The sequence below is a fragment of the Rosa chinensis genome, chromosome 2 (assembly GCF_002994745.2).
Source record: "Rosa chinensis cultivar Old Blush chromosome 2, RchiOBHm-V2, whole genome shotgun sequence".
In the NCBI taxonomy this organism is placed as follows: Eukaryota; Viridiplantae; Streptophyta; class Magnoliopsida; order Rosales; family Rosaceae; genus Rosa; species Rosa chinensis.
The window spans coordinates 54,091,965-54,108,508 of record NC_037089.1 but is presented as its reverse complement, the minus strand read 5'-3'; the positions used below and the strand labels follow the sequence as shown (position 1 = coordinate 54,108,508).

Here is a 16,544-nt window from a genome sequence, read left to right as displayed (position 1 = left end):
TCTATGTAGACGACGCAGAACTCCGCCACATGCTTGAAGATGTTGTCCATCTTTCTTTGGAATATTGAGGGAGCTTGCTTTGGACCAAAAGGCATTACCAGCCATTCGTAATGACCTTGTGGTGTTCCAAATGCAGTGAGGGGTACACTTTCAGGATGCATCTTGACCTGCCAGAAACCCGACTTTGCATCGAATTTCGAAAAGACTTTGGCTCCTCTGAGCTGGTTGATCAGTACTCGTACCTGAGCGATTTGATAACCGTCTTTGACAGTCTTCTTGTTGACATCTCGGTAGTCAATCACCATTCTAGCTTTGCCTCGTAGGTTCTCTGCATGATTTCTTACATAGAATGCTGGAGCATGATGAGGGCTAGTGGAAGGTTGAATTAATCTCTTTTTTAGGAGATCTTCAATATCACTTCTGAATTCTTTCTGGTCTTCCTCTTTGTACTGAGGAATGGCTTTGACATGGCAGATAGCGTTCATGTCATGCAATCTTAATTCACAGACCACTGGGTCTTTTTCCCAAAACTTCTGAGGATTTGTATCCACATTCTGTTCTAGTAGTTTCTTGATTTTTTCAAGGGTGGGAATTTGTTGAGACTCAAGCTTGTTCTGAAAGTGCTTGAGGTTGTGCTCATGGATGAAACTGGCTTCTTCATCTTCTTCAGAAGATTCTTCAACAAGCAATTCTTCTTGTTGCTTGATTTGGAGTATGGGTTCCAATTTGGGTTTGTAGGGGGTTTTGTAGGGGGTAAGATCACCACAATTCTGTTGCGATCTCTGATAGTGAGTAGTAAAACCGGAACCTACCACACTGAATGCATGTGTGAGTCGGTCTGCCCAGAACACCCGTTCGCCTTTCCGGAAGCCTATCGCTTCGTCATCCTGAATGAATCGTTGTTGGAGAATAAAGTCATTTCCCAACAAGAAATCAGATCCTTGTCCTTCAGATTGCCAAACATTCTGGATGATAAATGTTCCTCCACCAATGGTGATATGAACATTTTTTGCTACTTTCTTCATGGTGAGATGGCTGCCATCAAATGTAACACCAGTAGCTGACTTTTTCTTATCTTCTTTCCAGAGTTCTTCTGGAATTGCAAATCTCTTTGCAACAGTAAATCCCGATCCATTATCTACAAAAGCATGTAGATGATATTTCCTGTGATCTGGGAACTTGAGTCCAATCTCTATATAGTTGCTGTATCTACTTGTAGAGACGACTTTTGATTGTTGGGGCTCATTTTTCTGATCTTGTTCCTTGGGAATGAATGGTTTGCATTCTTCTGGAACATTTTCCTAAGTGGGTGATTTATCAATTCCATCATCCCAGTTTGTAGGAGTTATCTCTTTGATCTCTAGATCATTGAACCATGACTGAGGGTCATACCTGACTTTATAATCAAACTTGCCAGATGGTTGGCCAAGTAGATCCCATGTGTTAGTAACCTCCTCTTGTCGTTCTAAGAGATGAACAGTTTCTGGTGGTTTCACCAGCTCTACATTTTCTGGTATTTCGACCAGTTCAATATCTGCATCGATGTTTTCTTCACCGATGATTTCTTCCTTTCTTTCTGAGGAAGAGGGAGGAGAAGGTTCCATAATTTTTTGGAACAAAGTTTCTGCCTCTTTTTCTTCTTCTTTCTCTTTTTGTTCAGAGAAATATTCTTCATATTCTTGTTCAACCAATTGGCTGACAAGGCCATTCTTGGTTTTTCTTCTAGCTTCAGCTATGAAGCATTCTTTGTGATAAGTCTTCTTAGACTCTTCACAAAACATAGGGAGACCATTCTTTTCGTGACAAAAGCAATAGTCACAAACGAATGTACCAGGGTTCACCTGATAAGAAGACATGAAAGATTCTGTCTTGCTTTCTTCCCAATTCTTGATTTTTAAAACATTCATTTGTCTGGATTCGAAGTACTCTACTTCAGAATCTATCTCAGACTCATCTGATGAAGTTTCTTCTTTAGACCAGGCAGAATAAACTGACTCGTCATCTTCATCATCAGAATAGGCTATTTCGTAGCCTTTCAAGTTTGCTACCTCTACTATTTGCTCATATTCTTCAAAGAGAGCTTTAGTAGATCTTTTCCCCTTTTCCGGGCATTCATTGGCATAGTGCCCTTCGGCTTTACACAACCAACATCTGCAAGTTTTCTTGCTAGGTTGTTTATGCTGATGAGTATTCTTCTTTTTCTTGAAGAATTTCTGTTTAGGATCTTCATCCTTCTGTTTCTTGTAATTAGAACTTCTCTTGAAATTCCAATTCTTCTTTTGATTACTCCTTTTGAATTTTTTAGAGTAATATTTTTCTTTTCTTTTTCTGTGGAACTTGGATTCATGACATCCCCAGTTTGTGGGCATATCCAATATTCCGTAACAGAAATTTTCAACTCCTCTGAGTTGCTTCTTAGCCATCTTAGCTCTAAGATTGGCTTTACATTGCTCTTTTAATAATTGCCGGATTCTGTCGGCAATGCCTCCAACTGAAAATCTTTCAATTGGTTTTTCAGCTATGCTTTCTCTTACAGCTGTTCTCCATGGTTCAGGGAGTTTTCTGTGCAACAGATTAACTAGATCAGTATTCTCTAGTTCACCAATTGTACAGTAGTATTCCTGAAACTCATTCAGGTATTCTTCAAAATATCTCATGTCACAAATTTTGAGAGCATAGATATTCGACTTTGCCGTTTCTTTGGCTTTTTCACTCAAATTTGAGAGATCTCCACAGAACTGATCGTACAGGGGTACTGCAAAATCATACGGAGACTTTGAAGTCTTGATTTCTTCCAGCCACTCTTTTCCTCTGGCTGTTTCCTTGAAAGAGAAGTAGTACTTTTTTGCTACCCCAGTGAGAGTAGTTTCAAAGTACATCTGAAGATCAGGAGCTTCAAATTTTCCAAGGGTAAGAGCAGAGGCCATCATTAGGTTGTCTACCCATTGGTCAAGAGTTTTTCTTTTGTCAAGAGCTTTATCCAGATCTAGCCAAATTCCATAGTTGGAAATTGGTACTCTGGGTATCTTGTCCTCTGGGACAAATCTTTGAGAATTTCTTTCTCCATTTCTGCCCGTAGGGGCCTTCTGTATAGGGAGTTTGACTTTTCCCTTTTCTCGAACTATGGAAGTCTTGGAGCTCTCTCCTTCTTCCATTTCAATATCTTGATATGGAAAGACTTTTCTTGTCTTTCTGATTTTGAATTCTTTCATTTCTTCGATTAGTTTTTCTAATCGTTCAGGATTTTCACAATTCTCAGCTTCTTCATAAAGATCATAGAGCTTCTCAGCTTTGAGCATATGGACTGGTCTGTTTAGATCAGCTTCTAGATCTTCTTCTGATATTGGCTCTTCAATAGTGGGTTTTGTGCCACTGACACTAGCTTCTCTAGTGTTGTAGCTCCTTCTCAGAAGACTGCTATTTATTCTGAGGTTGTTCTCAGGACAGACATCACTCTTCCTGTGACTGTCGAAGTTGAGGCTGATTTCTCCAGTTCTTCTACTCTCGTAGATTTTTGCTCTTGCTCTTTCCGGTTGCTTTTTTGGACCGGATAATTTCCATTCAGGAGGAAATGTTACTTCATTCCAGGTAACTTTATGGATCTGCTGTGAATGGTTCTTCTGATTGGTGAGGAACCCAGTAGTAAGACCTGGGATATTTGTAATCCTCGTCTTAGGGGCTACTGTGGTGCTCATCAATTTATAGTATATCCTGTATACTATTGCAAGTTCTTGCATATCTTATTTCATAGATATGCCATCTGTCTTGACTCTCAGTCTGAGACAGTGAGCTGCATCTTTCAAGCTGGTGGTGAAGTTGGGGAAGCAGTTGAAATATGCTACTTGGTCGCATAAGGATGCTTCAAGTGTTCCCAACAGACTAGCTTGGAAGTCTGTTAACCTGTTGTCCTGTAGAACACATAGGACTGAACAGTTTATACCTTCACGAGCAAGCAAGTTTATGCCTACCTGGACTGCTCCAATATGCATAAATTGATATTTTTTTTCTTGTGCTCTGGAAACTTCTGCTGGAGTGATCAGTAGAAGATCAGTCTCTCCACCTGCCGTTGCTGGGGTTGTAATCTCCAGTAATTTGAAATAATGGCTATCCAGTAAATCAAATTTTCCTCTTTTGTAGATCTGTTTGAAATCTAACTTTGGGATTGAGGAATTTTTTACTTCTTGTTCAATCTCATTGAACTCAAATTCTTCAGCATTTAGGAGTTGTACTCCTTTCTTTTTCCCAAAGATGCTTAACATCTTCATTTCTCTTTTTTTCCGGGTTTTCATACCGGATACTAGTAGAACTAGTTGAAGGATCCAGAAAAATCATGTTTGGAACAGGATTCTTGTCTGGCCTTTCTAATGGTTTGAATCCATTAGCTTTCTTTTTTACTGTAGGCACTTTCTTGTCCTTCAGTATATTTTTCATAGAATCCAGCGTTTTTTGCTGTTCATTGATTTTTCTACTGACGACTGTCAGCTTTTCTTCTTCCGTTTTTGGAAGTTCCTTGATATAATCCAGTTTGTTTTCCAATCTTTCCATTTGGTGGATTATGGTAGATAATTTTTCTAGATGATCTTGACATCTAGATAATTCTAGTAACAGCTTCTGATATTTCTCATCAGAAGATTTCAGTAGAGAATTTATTTCTCTAATAACAATTCTGACATTGTCCCCATTAAGGAGGGGTTCTCTTTTGAGCTATTTTTACAAGCTCTGATACCAGTGATGTGCGGATCTAACCGATGCTCAAATAATCCAGAGGTTTTTGTTATATTTCTAGAACATATAAGAGATTATCAATATCTTCCTCTAGTTTATAGATTCTGGTTTGGAGTCTATAAATAATATCCCAGTAGTTGGATCGAAGTATTTCTGTTGAGATTATCTCTATAGAGTTTCAATTTTTTCAACTTTTCTCTTTCTGTTTTTAATTCTTTGCTAGTATTTTTACAAATTGCAAGTAACTCTAGTCTGTCAACAATCGAAATTATGAATAGTAAAATAACTGTTTGCCTTCGAGTATAGAGGATGAGTTTATACCTGCAAATGTTTAGACAAACAAATTCAAAGCATGGGCCCACTACGCTCCGTCAATTTTCTTTTTACTGAAAGGAATGATAAAAACTTTGAAGAGAAAGTGAAACTTGCTAAAGAAAAAATGTCCTTAAGTGTCTAAAAACAAATGTAATGGAGTTTTTTGTGTTTTAGAGTTTGGTCAAGGAGGCGGTTGTAGTTTCCTCATGAATTAACTACCACAATCCACAAGAATGTAACTCAAAAAAAAAAAAAAAATATTGGCGTAAAAATTGAAATGCTAACACTTATCACGTGGCGCTATATAACACGAACAACGTGGCGCCCTCATCACCGGTCATAACATTTGCCCTGAAGCAAAACACCCATTAATAAAGCGCGCGAACAGAGCAAACGGTTCAAACTCTCTCTTCCTTTTCCGAACTTCGGTTTCTCTCTCCGTCCCAACCCGATAATGTCATCCGGGTCGGGTTCTCTGATGTGGTTCCGCAAGGGCCTGAGGATCCACGACAACCCTGCTCTCGAGCACGCCTCCAAGGCCTCCAATTTCCTCTACCCGGTCTTCGTCATCGACCCGCACTACATGAAGCCCGACCCGACCGCACTCTCCCCCGGGTCGTCCAAGGCCGGCCTGAACCGGATCCGGTTCCTGCTCCAGAGTCTGGTCGATTTGGATTTGAGCCTCAAGAAGCTCGGGTCCAGATTGTTGGTGCTTAAAGGCGACCCCAGCGAGGTCATCGTTCGCTGCCTCAAGGAGGTTAATTAACTCTCTCTTTTTTATTTTTTATTATTCACTATATAATTTTAATTATCAAGATTTTAATTGAAATTTAGAGTTTGGGGTTTTGGTTTGTTGTTTGTTTGAGCAGTGGGATGTGAAAAAGCTTTGCTTTGAGTATGATACTGAACCATATTACCAAGCTCTAGATGTTAAAGTCAAGGTATGCAGCTTTATATTTTTCATTTTTTGTGATTACAAGTTATCTCATGTAAAATGTTATATTATTGATTATCAAATTGATCTATGTACTTAGTTTCAACGTAACACTAATAATTTAATCTTGAATGGGTTGTATAGGGTACTATTTAGGATGTGCTTTAGTTTTAGATATTGGGTAACAGCAAGAGGGTTTTGTTTGTTTTGGCAGGGATTCGCATCCGCGGCTGGGATTGAGGTTTTCAGCCCTGTAAGTCATACGCTGTTCAATCCTGCGGAGATTATACAGAAGGTGAGGTTTTTGAAGTAATATGTTAATTGTCAGTGATTTTGTGATGGAGGGTTTTGTTATATGCTTGTTTGATTGATGGATGAATTTATTTGATGGCTTAAAAGAATGGGGGAAGGCCACCTTTGAGTTATCAATCATTTGTAAAGCTTGCTGGGGAACCCTCGTGGATATCCACGCCTCTTTCTATGACGCTTTCTTCACTTCCTCCGGTTGGGAATGTTGCGAACTGTGAGGTTTCAGAAGTTCCGACTGTTGAAGAACTTGGTTATGAAGAGGCTCAACAGGTTTGGTCAAATGCTTTTTTCATGGCCCGTATTGTTCAAGTTTGTTATTATAACAAAAGACATTGTGCAGGGTGAATTTTCTCCTTTTAGAGGTGGTGAGTCAGAAGCCTTGAAGAGGTTAAGACAATCAATCGAAAAAAAGGTGCAATGCTAGAATTTCATTGTGAAACTTTATTTGGGTTTTGCTCCAATGGCTAGTAGTCTGTGAATTTTTCTTTGTTGTTAACAGTAAGCGTGCACATTTATGATTTAATAATCATTGAACTCAAAAGTGTGACCAGAAGAAACTTATGTATTGCAGAAGTTGTGCTTCATAATTCATTATGATACTAAGAATTGAAATGTGAAATTTGTGTTTCGACTGTGGGAGTTTGTTTTCAAGTATTTAGTTTGTTTGAGTTGAATTTTTTCATTTTAAATGCCAGTTTATTTAGCCAATTCAAGGATATGTGCATGTATGGCATTGTGCTGTCTCTTTCTATTATAAATTAGCACTGTTCTGTCTGGTTTTGTTTCTTGTTACCTGGTTCCAATGATATGTATCTACTTGTGTCTTTTTAAGTTTTTATTGTTAATTGCCATGCTTTGTGCTTTACTTCAAACGTAGTAGGATGTCGTCTTGGCATTTACATCAATCTGTTCTTTCATTGGCGGTGCAGGAGTGGGTGGCAAACTTCGAGAAACCTAAGGGTGATCCATCTGCATTTCTAAAGCCAGCAACAACTGTTTTATCACCTTATTTGAAAGTGAGTTGTAAATAAAGAAGAGCTTAATTATTTAACATAAATCATCTTCTTTGAAATAACCACACTTTATGGCATGCATTTCTTTAATGTTTGTTACTTTGTTTTCGCCATCTTTTTGTAGTTTGGTTGTCTCTCTTCTAGATACTTTTACACATGCCTTCAAGATGTACAGAAAAATGTCAAAAGGCATACATTACCCCCAGTATCTCTTGCTGGACAGGTTAGTCAGCCTAAACTAGTTACATCGTATCTTGCAATTTCTTACTCTAAATTTAGAAATATGAAAGATCATCTCAATCTTCAGTTATTATGGCGAGAGTTTTTCTACACAGTGGCATTTGGCACTCCTAATTTTGACCAGATGCGGGGGAACAAAATATGCAAGCAGGTAAAACTTATTAGCTTCTATGACTTTACTTCTATATTTTGATATTTCTGAGAACTTGTTCTTACCATAGGATGCTTTTTTTAGACAACTGAAAGTTGTACACTAAAGTGCATGATACATTTTGTTGAGTGAGACTGCAACTTTAAAAGATAGGGTGTCTGTTAGCAGTACTGTAGTTTATTCCTGTGTGGCAAAACTTTAAAATTCTGATTACCTGTGAGAAGCACTGTAGTTTTCAGCAATAAGTTAAATTAAATATCCTTGAATGTTACTTAATAAAGATAATCTCGATTTATGCCGATGACATACTGTCAGGTTCCATATCTGTAAGACTGTAATAAATCTTTGGTAACTGCACATTGTTGTAGATACCTTGGAATGATGATGATAAATTGCTGGCAGCTTGGAGGGAGGCTAGAACAGGATACCCTTGGATCGATGCTATCATGACCCAGGTAGGTCTGTGGCATGACCTCATCCTTCTTCTACATGGATATGATTATATTGGATGTTATTCAAACTAGTCTGCATCTTTATATTAATATCTTCTTATTTTGGCACTCTATTTGAAGCTCATACTGTACATGTTTGCTGTTTTAGCTCCGCAAGTGGGGATGGATGCACCATCTAGCACGACATTCTGTTGCATGTTTTTTAACTCGTGGTGATTTGGTAAGGATTTCAAATTTTCAATACTCTTCTGAGCCGGTAATATTTTCTTTTAGTTCCCCAACTCTTTTCTTACGCTAATTGTTTTTGTTGATAGTTTGTTCACTGGGAAAAAGGGCGTGATGTTTTTGAGAGGCTGCTGATTGATTCAGATTGGGCAATCAATAATGGAAACTGGCTATGGCTATCATGCTCATCATTTTTCTACCAGGTGCGAAGATTGGGCAAAGTTAGAAATTAGTTGTTTAGATTTAGCACTGGATTGATAGGTGATTGTCATTGGTCTGAAGATTCTGAACATTGGGCTTTTTTCCATAGGCTATAATACCAAAATTCATGATTAAGTTTTAGATATCTCATCTAGAACATTATGGTGAACTTTCATAGTTTGGAATTGTGTGATAGATGTTTCTAAGCCTGTTGACTTGGCGTAGATTACAGTTTACAATTTGGTTCTTCTAAGAGCGTAATGAAGTAGGCATCTCTGTGATTTGAGAATTTTTAATCTTGAATATTGATGCTTTCATAGTTACATTTACCGATCACTTTGATGCAATACTTTACATATGAATGACTTTCATTATGACCAGTATAACCGTATCTACTCCCCAATCTCGTTTGGAAAGAAGTATGACCCAAATGGTGATTACATTAGACAGTTTCTCCCTGTACTTAAAGGTATGCTTTACTTTCTCCCATTTCCATCATATTCTTTCTGCTGAATCGATGTTCTTGTATGAAATGTATAACCAAATTTCATTGGCCAGATATGCCAAAGGAGTACATTTATGAGCCATGGACAGCTCCTCTGAGCATTCAGAACAAAGCAAAGTGCATAATTGGAAGAGATTATCCAAAGCCAGGTCAGTTCTGTCAGTATTTATTAAACCAGCTTAAACTGGAGGGCAGCGTTTGTTGCGTAATACTCTATTGCAGTATAAATAATTCTGTCATTTTCATTCTCGGGATAATACAAAGTATTATAGATTTTGGGGATGAAGGGTGAAATTTTGGTCTTGTGGGAAATCAACCAAAGATGCAATGCTATGGTGTTACTTTTACTGTGATTTTTGTTCTTTTAGTTGTGGGGACTGGGGAGAAAGGCATTTTAGAGGCCTAACATAGCATGTCCGTTTGACTTCACTGATTTTGTCATTTTAGTACTTTGCTTACTTCCTATACTATTTCAGTGGTTTATCATGATTCTGCAAGCAAAGAATGCAAGAAGAAAATGGCTGAAGCATATGCATTGAACCGGAAGTTGACAAGCTCGGTGAGCGAAGAAGATCTAATAAACTTAAGAAGAAAACTGGAGGAAGACCAAAAGCCAGAGGTAAAGAACAAACGGCAAAGAAAGCTGACGGGCTAATGGTTGCAGACTAGCTAGGTGCAGAAATAGATGAACTAGTTGTAGCTGCCTGCCCTCCTCTCATTTCGGAAAGATTTAGTAGTATTCTCTTCTTATGACCTGGTCTTGATAGTGTCCGTAACTCACTATACGCAGATGATCTAACAGCCGCTGCCTGATGTAACCTTTGAACTCAGCTCGGGCACACAATGCTAGGAAAACCTTCTAACCGTTGCTCTCTCTTCCCATCATTTAGTTATGCCTTAATTGTGCATTGCAGTCTTGTCTGTCATTAGTCACGTATAACATTGCTTTGCAGCTTCTGTACCATAATTACTTCGAACTTTTCTTTGTTCGGATAATTACTGCAAACTTTTTTTTTTTGGAGAATGATAATTACTGCAAACTTAGGATGCAGTATGTGTAAAATTGTGTGCTCTACTAATTTAATTGTAGTTTGATTGCATACTAAATTTGTTCATCTTTCAGTTGGATTAATATCAATGTCTCCTTTTATTATGATTCCTGTTCAACATCGAGAGTCGTTTGATTCACAATCTACTAAAAACTAAATGACAAAATATTGAATAATTTAACATAACATGAGTGTAGTTCAACATTTCAACATAATAGAGAATTTCATTGTACTAGACAAAATTTTTGGAAATTCATGGTAGATCTGTAGAAGTTCTCCGAATTTTTTTTGTTTTTGTTTTTGGCACTATCAAATAATGGTTTTTTTAATCCCCCCTTACCCAAAACACTCTAAGTAAGTCTTTCCTAATATAAGTTTTTTTTTTGAAACTATTTTATTCTCACCCCTTTGTTACTTAGACAGAGAGAGAAACCATAGGAGACTTCACTGGAGTCTCGTCACTGGTCACTGGTCGCCGGATTCCAGTCAACTTCGCCGGAATTCGATCACTGGTCGCCGCCCTCTGGACTTTTTTGAAAACCTCGCCAGAGGTCCCCAAAGAGGTCTCCGGAAATGTTTATTGCCCCTTGATAGACGTCTATTGCCCACCAATAGAGGGGTAATAAACTTCTATTGCCCCTCAATAGACGTCTATTGCTCCACAATAGAACTTTCAGTCACCGGAATAAGAACTAATCTCCCTAAATTTAGACAAATAAAACTTTGATTAAAGAAAAAAAATGAGGAGATTACATAAATTCAAAACGTCTATTGGGGGCAATAGACGTCTACTGTTCCCCAATAGACCTTTAGCAAACCTCTATTGCCCTAATAGAACTTCCTTTTTTCTTCTTTTCGCTGTCGACAAACACCACCACGCTAGGCGACATGCGCCAAATGTCCTCGAGAAAAGCGCAGAATCTTGGCAGAGCTGAGGCGGAGGTGACAACAGAATCGCCGTTTTCTCTCTGTCCATGAACTTGATTGCCTTAAAGGAGATTGGGGGAGAGAGAGAGAAACCGGTGGAGATCGGAGGTTGGGCCAGACCCTTGCACTGGTCGGTGTGGGACTTGAAGACGGATCCGGCACCCTTACGCTGAGCTCTGATGACGCAAACCATCTCTGTCTCTCTCTGTTCTTTGTTCTCTCCAAAGGTGGAGATTAGAGAGAGACAGAGAGAAACTGGAGATCGGGGGGAGAGAGAGAAACCGGATCGAAGAGAGGAGAGAGATGAGAGAGTGGCATGATGTAGTTTTTTAATTAGTTTAAGGACAAAGTTGTCATTTCCTTTTAAACTGGGGTAGTGAGAATAAAGGCTAGTTTGAGATTGCTGTGACTTTTAAAAAAAAACTACTGCTACTGTGTTGTGAGAATAATCAACTGTGAATTAAAACAGTTTCGTGTTTGGTAAATGATATTTTTAAACGTGTTATCAGTACATAAAACAACTGCAGATTGTGTTTTGATCCACAACAGCTTATAAAAGAAACCTCTAGGCTGCTTCTAAAATGTGCTGCCAGACCTATAACTTTCAATTAAAGCTGTTTTTTATTTATTTACCAAACACAATAAAATCTAAAATTTTGAGCAAAAACTGATTTTTTTAAAAAGCGAAGCAATCCTAAACGGGACCTAAAAATCTCTTACTGTGACTTGGGATAGTTATGGCCAATTTTAGTGTTTTGGATTAAGGATTCTATAATAATTCATTTTCCGAAGTTGCAAGAAAAAAATGCTTTCCCTTAATGGGTAAATACTCCCAACACTTTATTGGTCTCCCGGAGTTCTGTTTACCCCAGTAAGTGGGACCCGAGATGGCGAATCATCATTGGAAATTCAACCTTTACCACCAAATGATTGTTCATCGGAATATGCTCCTCGGTGGGTAAAATTTAGTTTTAATTTCAGAGAAGAGAAATCCGTAACTCCATGTCTCCATCCTAATAGGGGAAAAAAAAAGAAAAAAAAAAGAAAGAAAAGGTGATTCCATTTCTCCATCTAAATTTGACAAATTTGGGCACGTGCCTGTCACGTGCGAGGTGAAACCCCTAGCTCGCCACCATCCCCAAGACCCTGAGACGCTCTTGACTCTCCCATACCCATTTCCTCCCCCATTTTTTGTCGAGATCAAGAGATCGACCATCAATCTCTCTCACTCTATATATCTCCATCAACAAACGGAGGTGACCTGAAATCACAAGGAGAGAGAATCATCACCACCACCACCACCACCAAACCATGTGGCGGAGAATCCTCTCTTCGGCTCAGCTCAGAACCCTAACCCTAGCCGCCTCCTCCTCCTCCGCCGCCGCCGCCGCCCCATGCCGATCCGCCGCCGCCGCATCCTCTCCCGCCCGCTTCTTCATCCCCAAGCCCCTTCCTCGCTACTTCAGCACCACTCCTTCTGGTACAATCTCCTTCAAATCCCTGATTCTGTCTCTAATCTTGAAAATTTCCTGATTTGAGTTTTCTCTGTGTGTGTGTGTGGTTGTTGTAGTGGACACTACTGTGAAGAAGAAGGTTGAGGAGATAATGCCCATTGCCACCGGCCACGAGCTAGAGGAGCTTGCAGCTGAAGTTCAGGTGACATTTTCGTTTTCCAAACTTCATTTTTTCGTGTTCTTCCAACGTTTTGTTTAGAAATTGATTTGATATCCTGTGTTTGTTGGAATCGAAAATGTTGGGTAAGAAATTGATATTGTGATTGAATGTGGAATCTTGCTTTATTCTGTTACTTGTTAATGTAGCTCAGTTGAGTTCTAAATCAGTGTTTATATTTCGTTTCCGATGCCGGTTTAGAAGCTAAAGGAGTGTCCAATAATATGCTGGTTTTAATGGTTGAATGCGTTTTTTGATTTACATTTTTCAACTTTCTCAGGGAAAGGATATCCTGGAAATCGACCATCCCGAAGGTCCTTTCGGCACAAAGGTCAGTCTGATATGAAATTTTAGTAAAATTAGACTCTGCAGTTTATTATTTCAGAATGGTTTAAAAGTTAGTTTATCTAGCTTTCTGCTATGCCATCTGAGGGTGAGTTAGGATTGTAATCATTGTATAATGTGAAGAGCTGATCAATTTTGTTAATGAATTTCTCAGATATTAAGGGGTTTTGTTCTTCTTAAGTTTATGGTGTTATAATTTGCACATTTGTTGTACAGTGTACTTGATACTCGCTTAAAACTAATGATGTTCTGAAAAATGGGACAGAAAAATCATGGTAGCAATTCATTAAAATGTAAGATAAAGAGGGTGAAGGCATGATCTAGTCAATCAATTGTGCCATTATATTGAGCAAGCTGTAGGACCTTTTTCATACTGCTGGGTGATCAAGCTGCCATTCACTTTGATTCTGGTTTCATGGTTGAACCAGACCTACCGGCTGCCAGGTGTTCTGGTTAATAGGGGTGGACTGGCTGGTCCATTGTGGTTTTAAATTTTCTTTTCAAATGAGTAGATATTGGGTTACCCTGATATAGGTTGATTTTAGTTATATACTAGTGTTTCTTTGCAAGTAAATGTTGTGATTATAAGTTGATAGCATGGGGACACTGCTGTATTATGTAATAGTTGGTTAAAAGGAACATCTGAGCAAGGAATGGGTTTTATTTTTGGACATCTGTAGCCTTCGGTTTCTTCAGAATACTGGGAAATTCTTTTCTTTTTTATTTATTTCCGCTGGGACTGCCTCTAGTTAGGTGAGCTGGTTTCATTTTTTCTGTCACTGTCTTTTTGATAAGTGTTAAGCGCAGCTGTCTGTGTGGACAATGGACTCCTTGTCCTCTTCGTAATTTAGGTTGTTTTCATATATTACCTTTAATAAAATCTGTTTCTTTCTGGAAAGGATGGAACCATTTCAAATTTGTATTGGAATGTACAAAATCCACACCACCCCTTGCAGTTTGATGTGCTGCTTAAATGGTTGCAAGGTGGTTGAATTAGTATGTGACCAATTTTACTGTTCTATTGATTTCTCTTTTCCTAATTTAATGCGTAGAATCAGATGTCTTTCCATCAAACTGTTTTCTTTGTGGGACTTTTTCAAAAACTGTTTGAAAAGTACAATCCATATCATTTCTCATCAAATACTATCAAGTTTAAGACTCCATATGAGTTTCATGGCTGATCCTTTGGTTATATTTCTATACAATCATAACGTGAGTAATATTGGTAGTTAATAACTCTATGACAATTATTGTAAATCTCCCAGTAATTCATCCCACTCTGGCTCTTTATATCACTTAGCAGCTGTTGGCACCCATTATACAAAAAGTCTATTTTCTGTCTCCACGAAAGTACAGTCATCCGTTATGCATCCAAGGAGACGGGAATTAAAATACTGTTGAGTTTATTGCATGGCCGTTCTGTTCTCTAAGTTGACATTTGTGTTACTATTAATCTGATGCGACTTCACCATTTGTGGATCATCTCTCCACAGCTCTGATTCTTTATTGTGGTAGTAGTTGTTAAGGAAGATTGGAGCATGTTGGTTTATTCCAAAGGCTTGTTCTGAGCTCTTAAAAGTACTTGGTTCCAGGGTTGAGGGAAAGTAAAGAAAGTAAAACCCTTTGGGTTCTATAGATGGAATGTAACATAATCATCTTCTAGGGTTATAAATGGGTGGGCGTGGGAGAGATTTGGGATGTTTGCGATTGTGTTCTGCTTTATGGACATCGGTTACTGTTGTAAACTGATGCTTAACCTGGTTGCCATTGTCTATGAGTTTTGTAGAGTCTCTCTTATCTCTGAGGACTCTGTAAGCAAACCTTTTAATGTAACTCTTTCATTATAATAAAACCTTGTTTCTTCTAAAAAATCATGTTTTTAATTTACTTTGTGAGAGGAAGAAGTTATTTGCTTTTGGTTTTCTGAAAGTCCATAATCATTTTATACGTCTACCTTTTCCTTTAATGTTGTTATCAAGAGATGAAAGATGTGAAATTCTTATTATATATGTGATTTGGCCTATAGGAAGCACCTGCAGTTGTGAAGTCCTATTACGACAAGAGAATAGTTGGATGCCCTGGTGGTGAAGGCGGTGGGTATTTCTTGTCTTTATAGTTTCTCTTCATGTATGCTTGTTCATTAATTTATATGATAGGAAAAAATAATTCTTGTAATTTAATGTCCATATGATTTTTTTACCCCCGATATTTTATGCAGAGGATGAACATGATGTTGTGTGGTTTTGGCTGGAGAAGGGCAAGCCACATGAATGCCCAGTTTGCTCACAGTATTTTGTGGTAAGTGCGGTCTAACTCGATGCCATGATTTATTACAGCTTCCTGATGGAGTTGGATGTTATTGAATCCCTCCCTCCGGAATGAAATTTTTTGTAATTTTGTGTCATAAATTGGGTTTAGATTCAATTAGATGTGGTTTTTCATGAAGCACATACATGGATGTGTGAGACTGGTCAGAGGACTGTGACTTCAATTAACTGCTAACCACATTGATATGGCAGCCATAGTTATAGAAGAGTTATTGAGCCCACCGGTATTCATAACCTGAGCCATGGATGCCCATGGTTGACACGAAATTAGCTGTTCCAGTACTTTGGTTCATACCCTTCATTATCTAAATTCTAAAGATGGTAGGGGTCATGCAGTAGGTTATTTACACATGCTTTGAGTCATACCTTATAGGGTAGATTCAGACAGAACATCCATTTGGCCTTTGTATACTAACATGTTAAAATCACAGTGTTTGATCATGTGGTGGTTTACATGCTATGCTTGTTCCACCTAATGTATTTCATTTGATACTTAACAGCTTGAAGTGGTTGGACCCGGCGGATCTCCAGACCACTCTGATGATCATCACTAATTGCAGCCTGATATTATTCGGATGGAATAAAGTCAGGGGAGGAGACAATATCCAGTATACGCTGCAACATTGACGTTCAAAAATGAAAAAGCCTTTTATTTTGTTTCGTTGGTTTGTCCTAGTTTTTTGTGGCTGTTGCTTTTGCAACATTTGAGATAGAACCTCTGTGATAATTTAGACACAGGGTGGTTACCTTTCGGAACTATGGATCTCTTGTAAGGACATCCTTCTATGCTTGCCAAATAATCGATAGGTACTACTTGATTCTTTTCCTTAAATGGAATGGTGGAACCCTTGTGTATTTCACTTGCTTAATCTCAGGAAAGTACTACTTTCACCATCATCAAATAAAAGAGTTTTGGTTGTACAAACAGCTGCGTTGGTGCTATTAGACGTAGTAAAGTGCTGTTTTTTATGGCCTTATGACCTAACTGTCTCAACTAGTTAGTCCCATAATACTAATCAGTGCTTATGGGAGCTGGATAATACGCTTAGAGTAGATGTTGCTGTCGCTCTTTACATGTAGGCCATCGCTGTCACACTTAGACCTCTGTCAAGGGAAGCCCCAATTGCCAACGTGCAATCCCCACTAGTGGATGAG

At 38.5% G+C, this 16,544-nt stretch overlaps 2 protein-coding genes across 2 annotated transcripts; both read left to right on the top strand.

The window, feature by feature from the left end:
* The first annotated feature begins 5,430 nt into the window (after positions 1-5,430).
* On the top strand, positions 5,431-10,223 carry LOC112184533 ((6-4)DNA photolyase). Its single transcript, XM_024322797.2, has 14 exons — positions 5,431-5,797; positions 5,910-5,981; positions 6,189-6,269; positions 6,374-6,553; positions 6,624-6,695; positions 7,213-7,299; positions 7,421-7,519; positions 7,604-7,687; positions 8,056-8,142; positions 8,288-8,359; positions 8,454-8,567; positions 8,947-9,034; positions 9,124-9,219; positions 9,547-10,223. Exons 1-14 carry the CDS (start codon positions 5,495-5,497, stop codon positions 9,723-9,725), a joined length of 1,614 nt encoding a protein of 537 aa, XP_024178565.2. The 5' UTR covers positions 5,431-5,494; the 3' UTR covers positions 9,726-10,223.
* A 1,950-nt stretch (positions 10,224-12,173) lies between these two features.
* LOC112187137 (cytochrome c oxidase subunit 5b-1, mitochondrial) lies at positions 12,174-16,314 on the top strand. Its single transcript, XM_024325794.2, has 6 exons — positions 12,174-12,526; positions 12,617-12,702; positions 12,998-13,048; positions 15,089-15,155; positions 15,281-15,360; positions 15,890-16,314. The coding sequence occupies exons 1-6, from the start codon at positions 12,358-12,360 to the stop codon at positions 15,941-15,943; spliced, it is 507 nt and encodes a 168-aa protein (XP_024181562.1). The 5' UTR covers positions 12,174-12,357; the 3' UTR covers positions 15,944-16,314.
* The last annotated feature ends 230 nt before the right edge of the window (positions 16,315-16,544 follow it).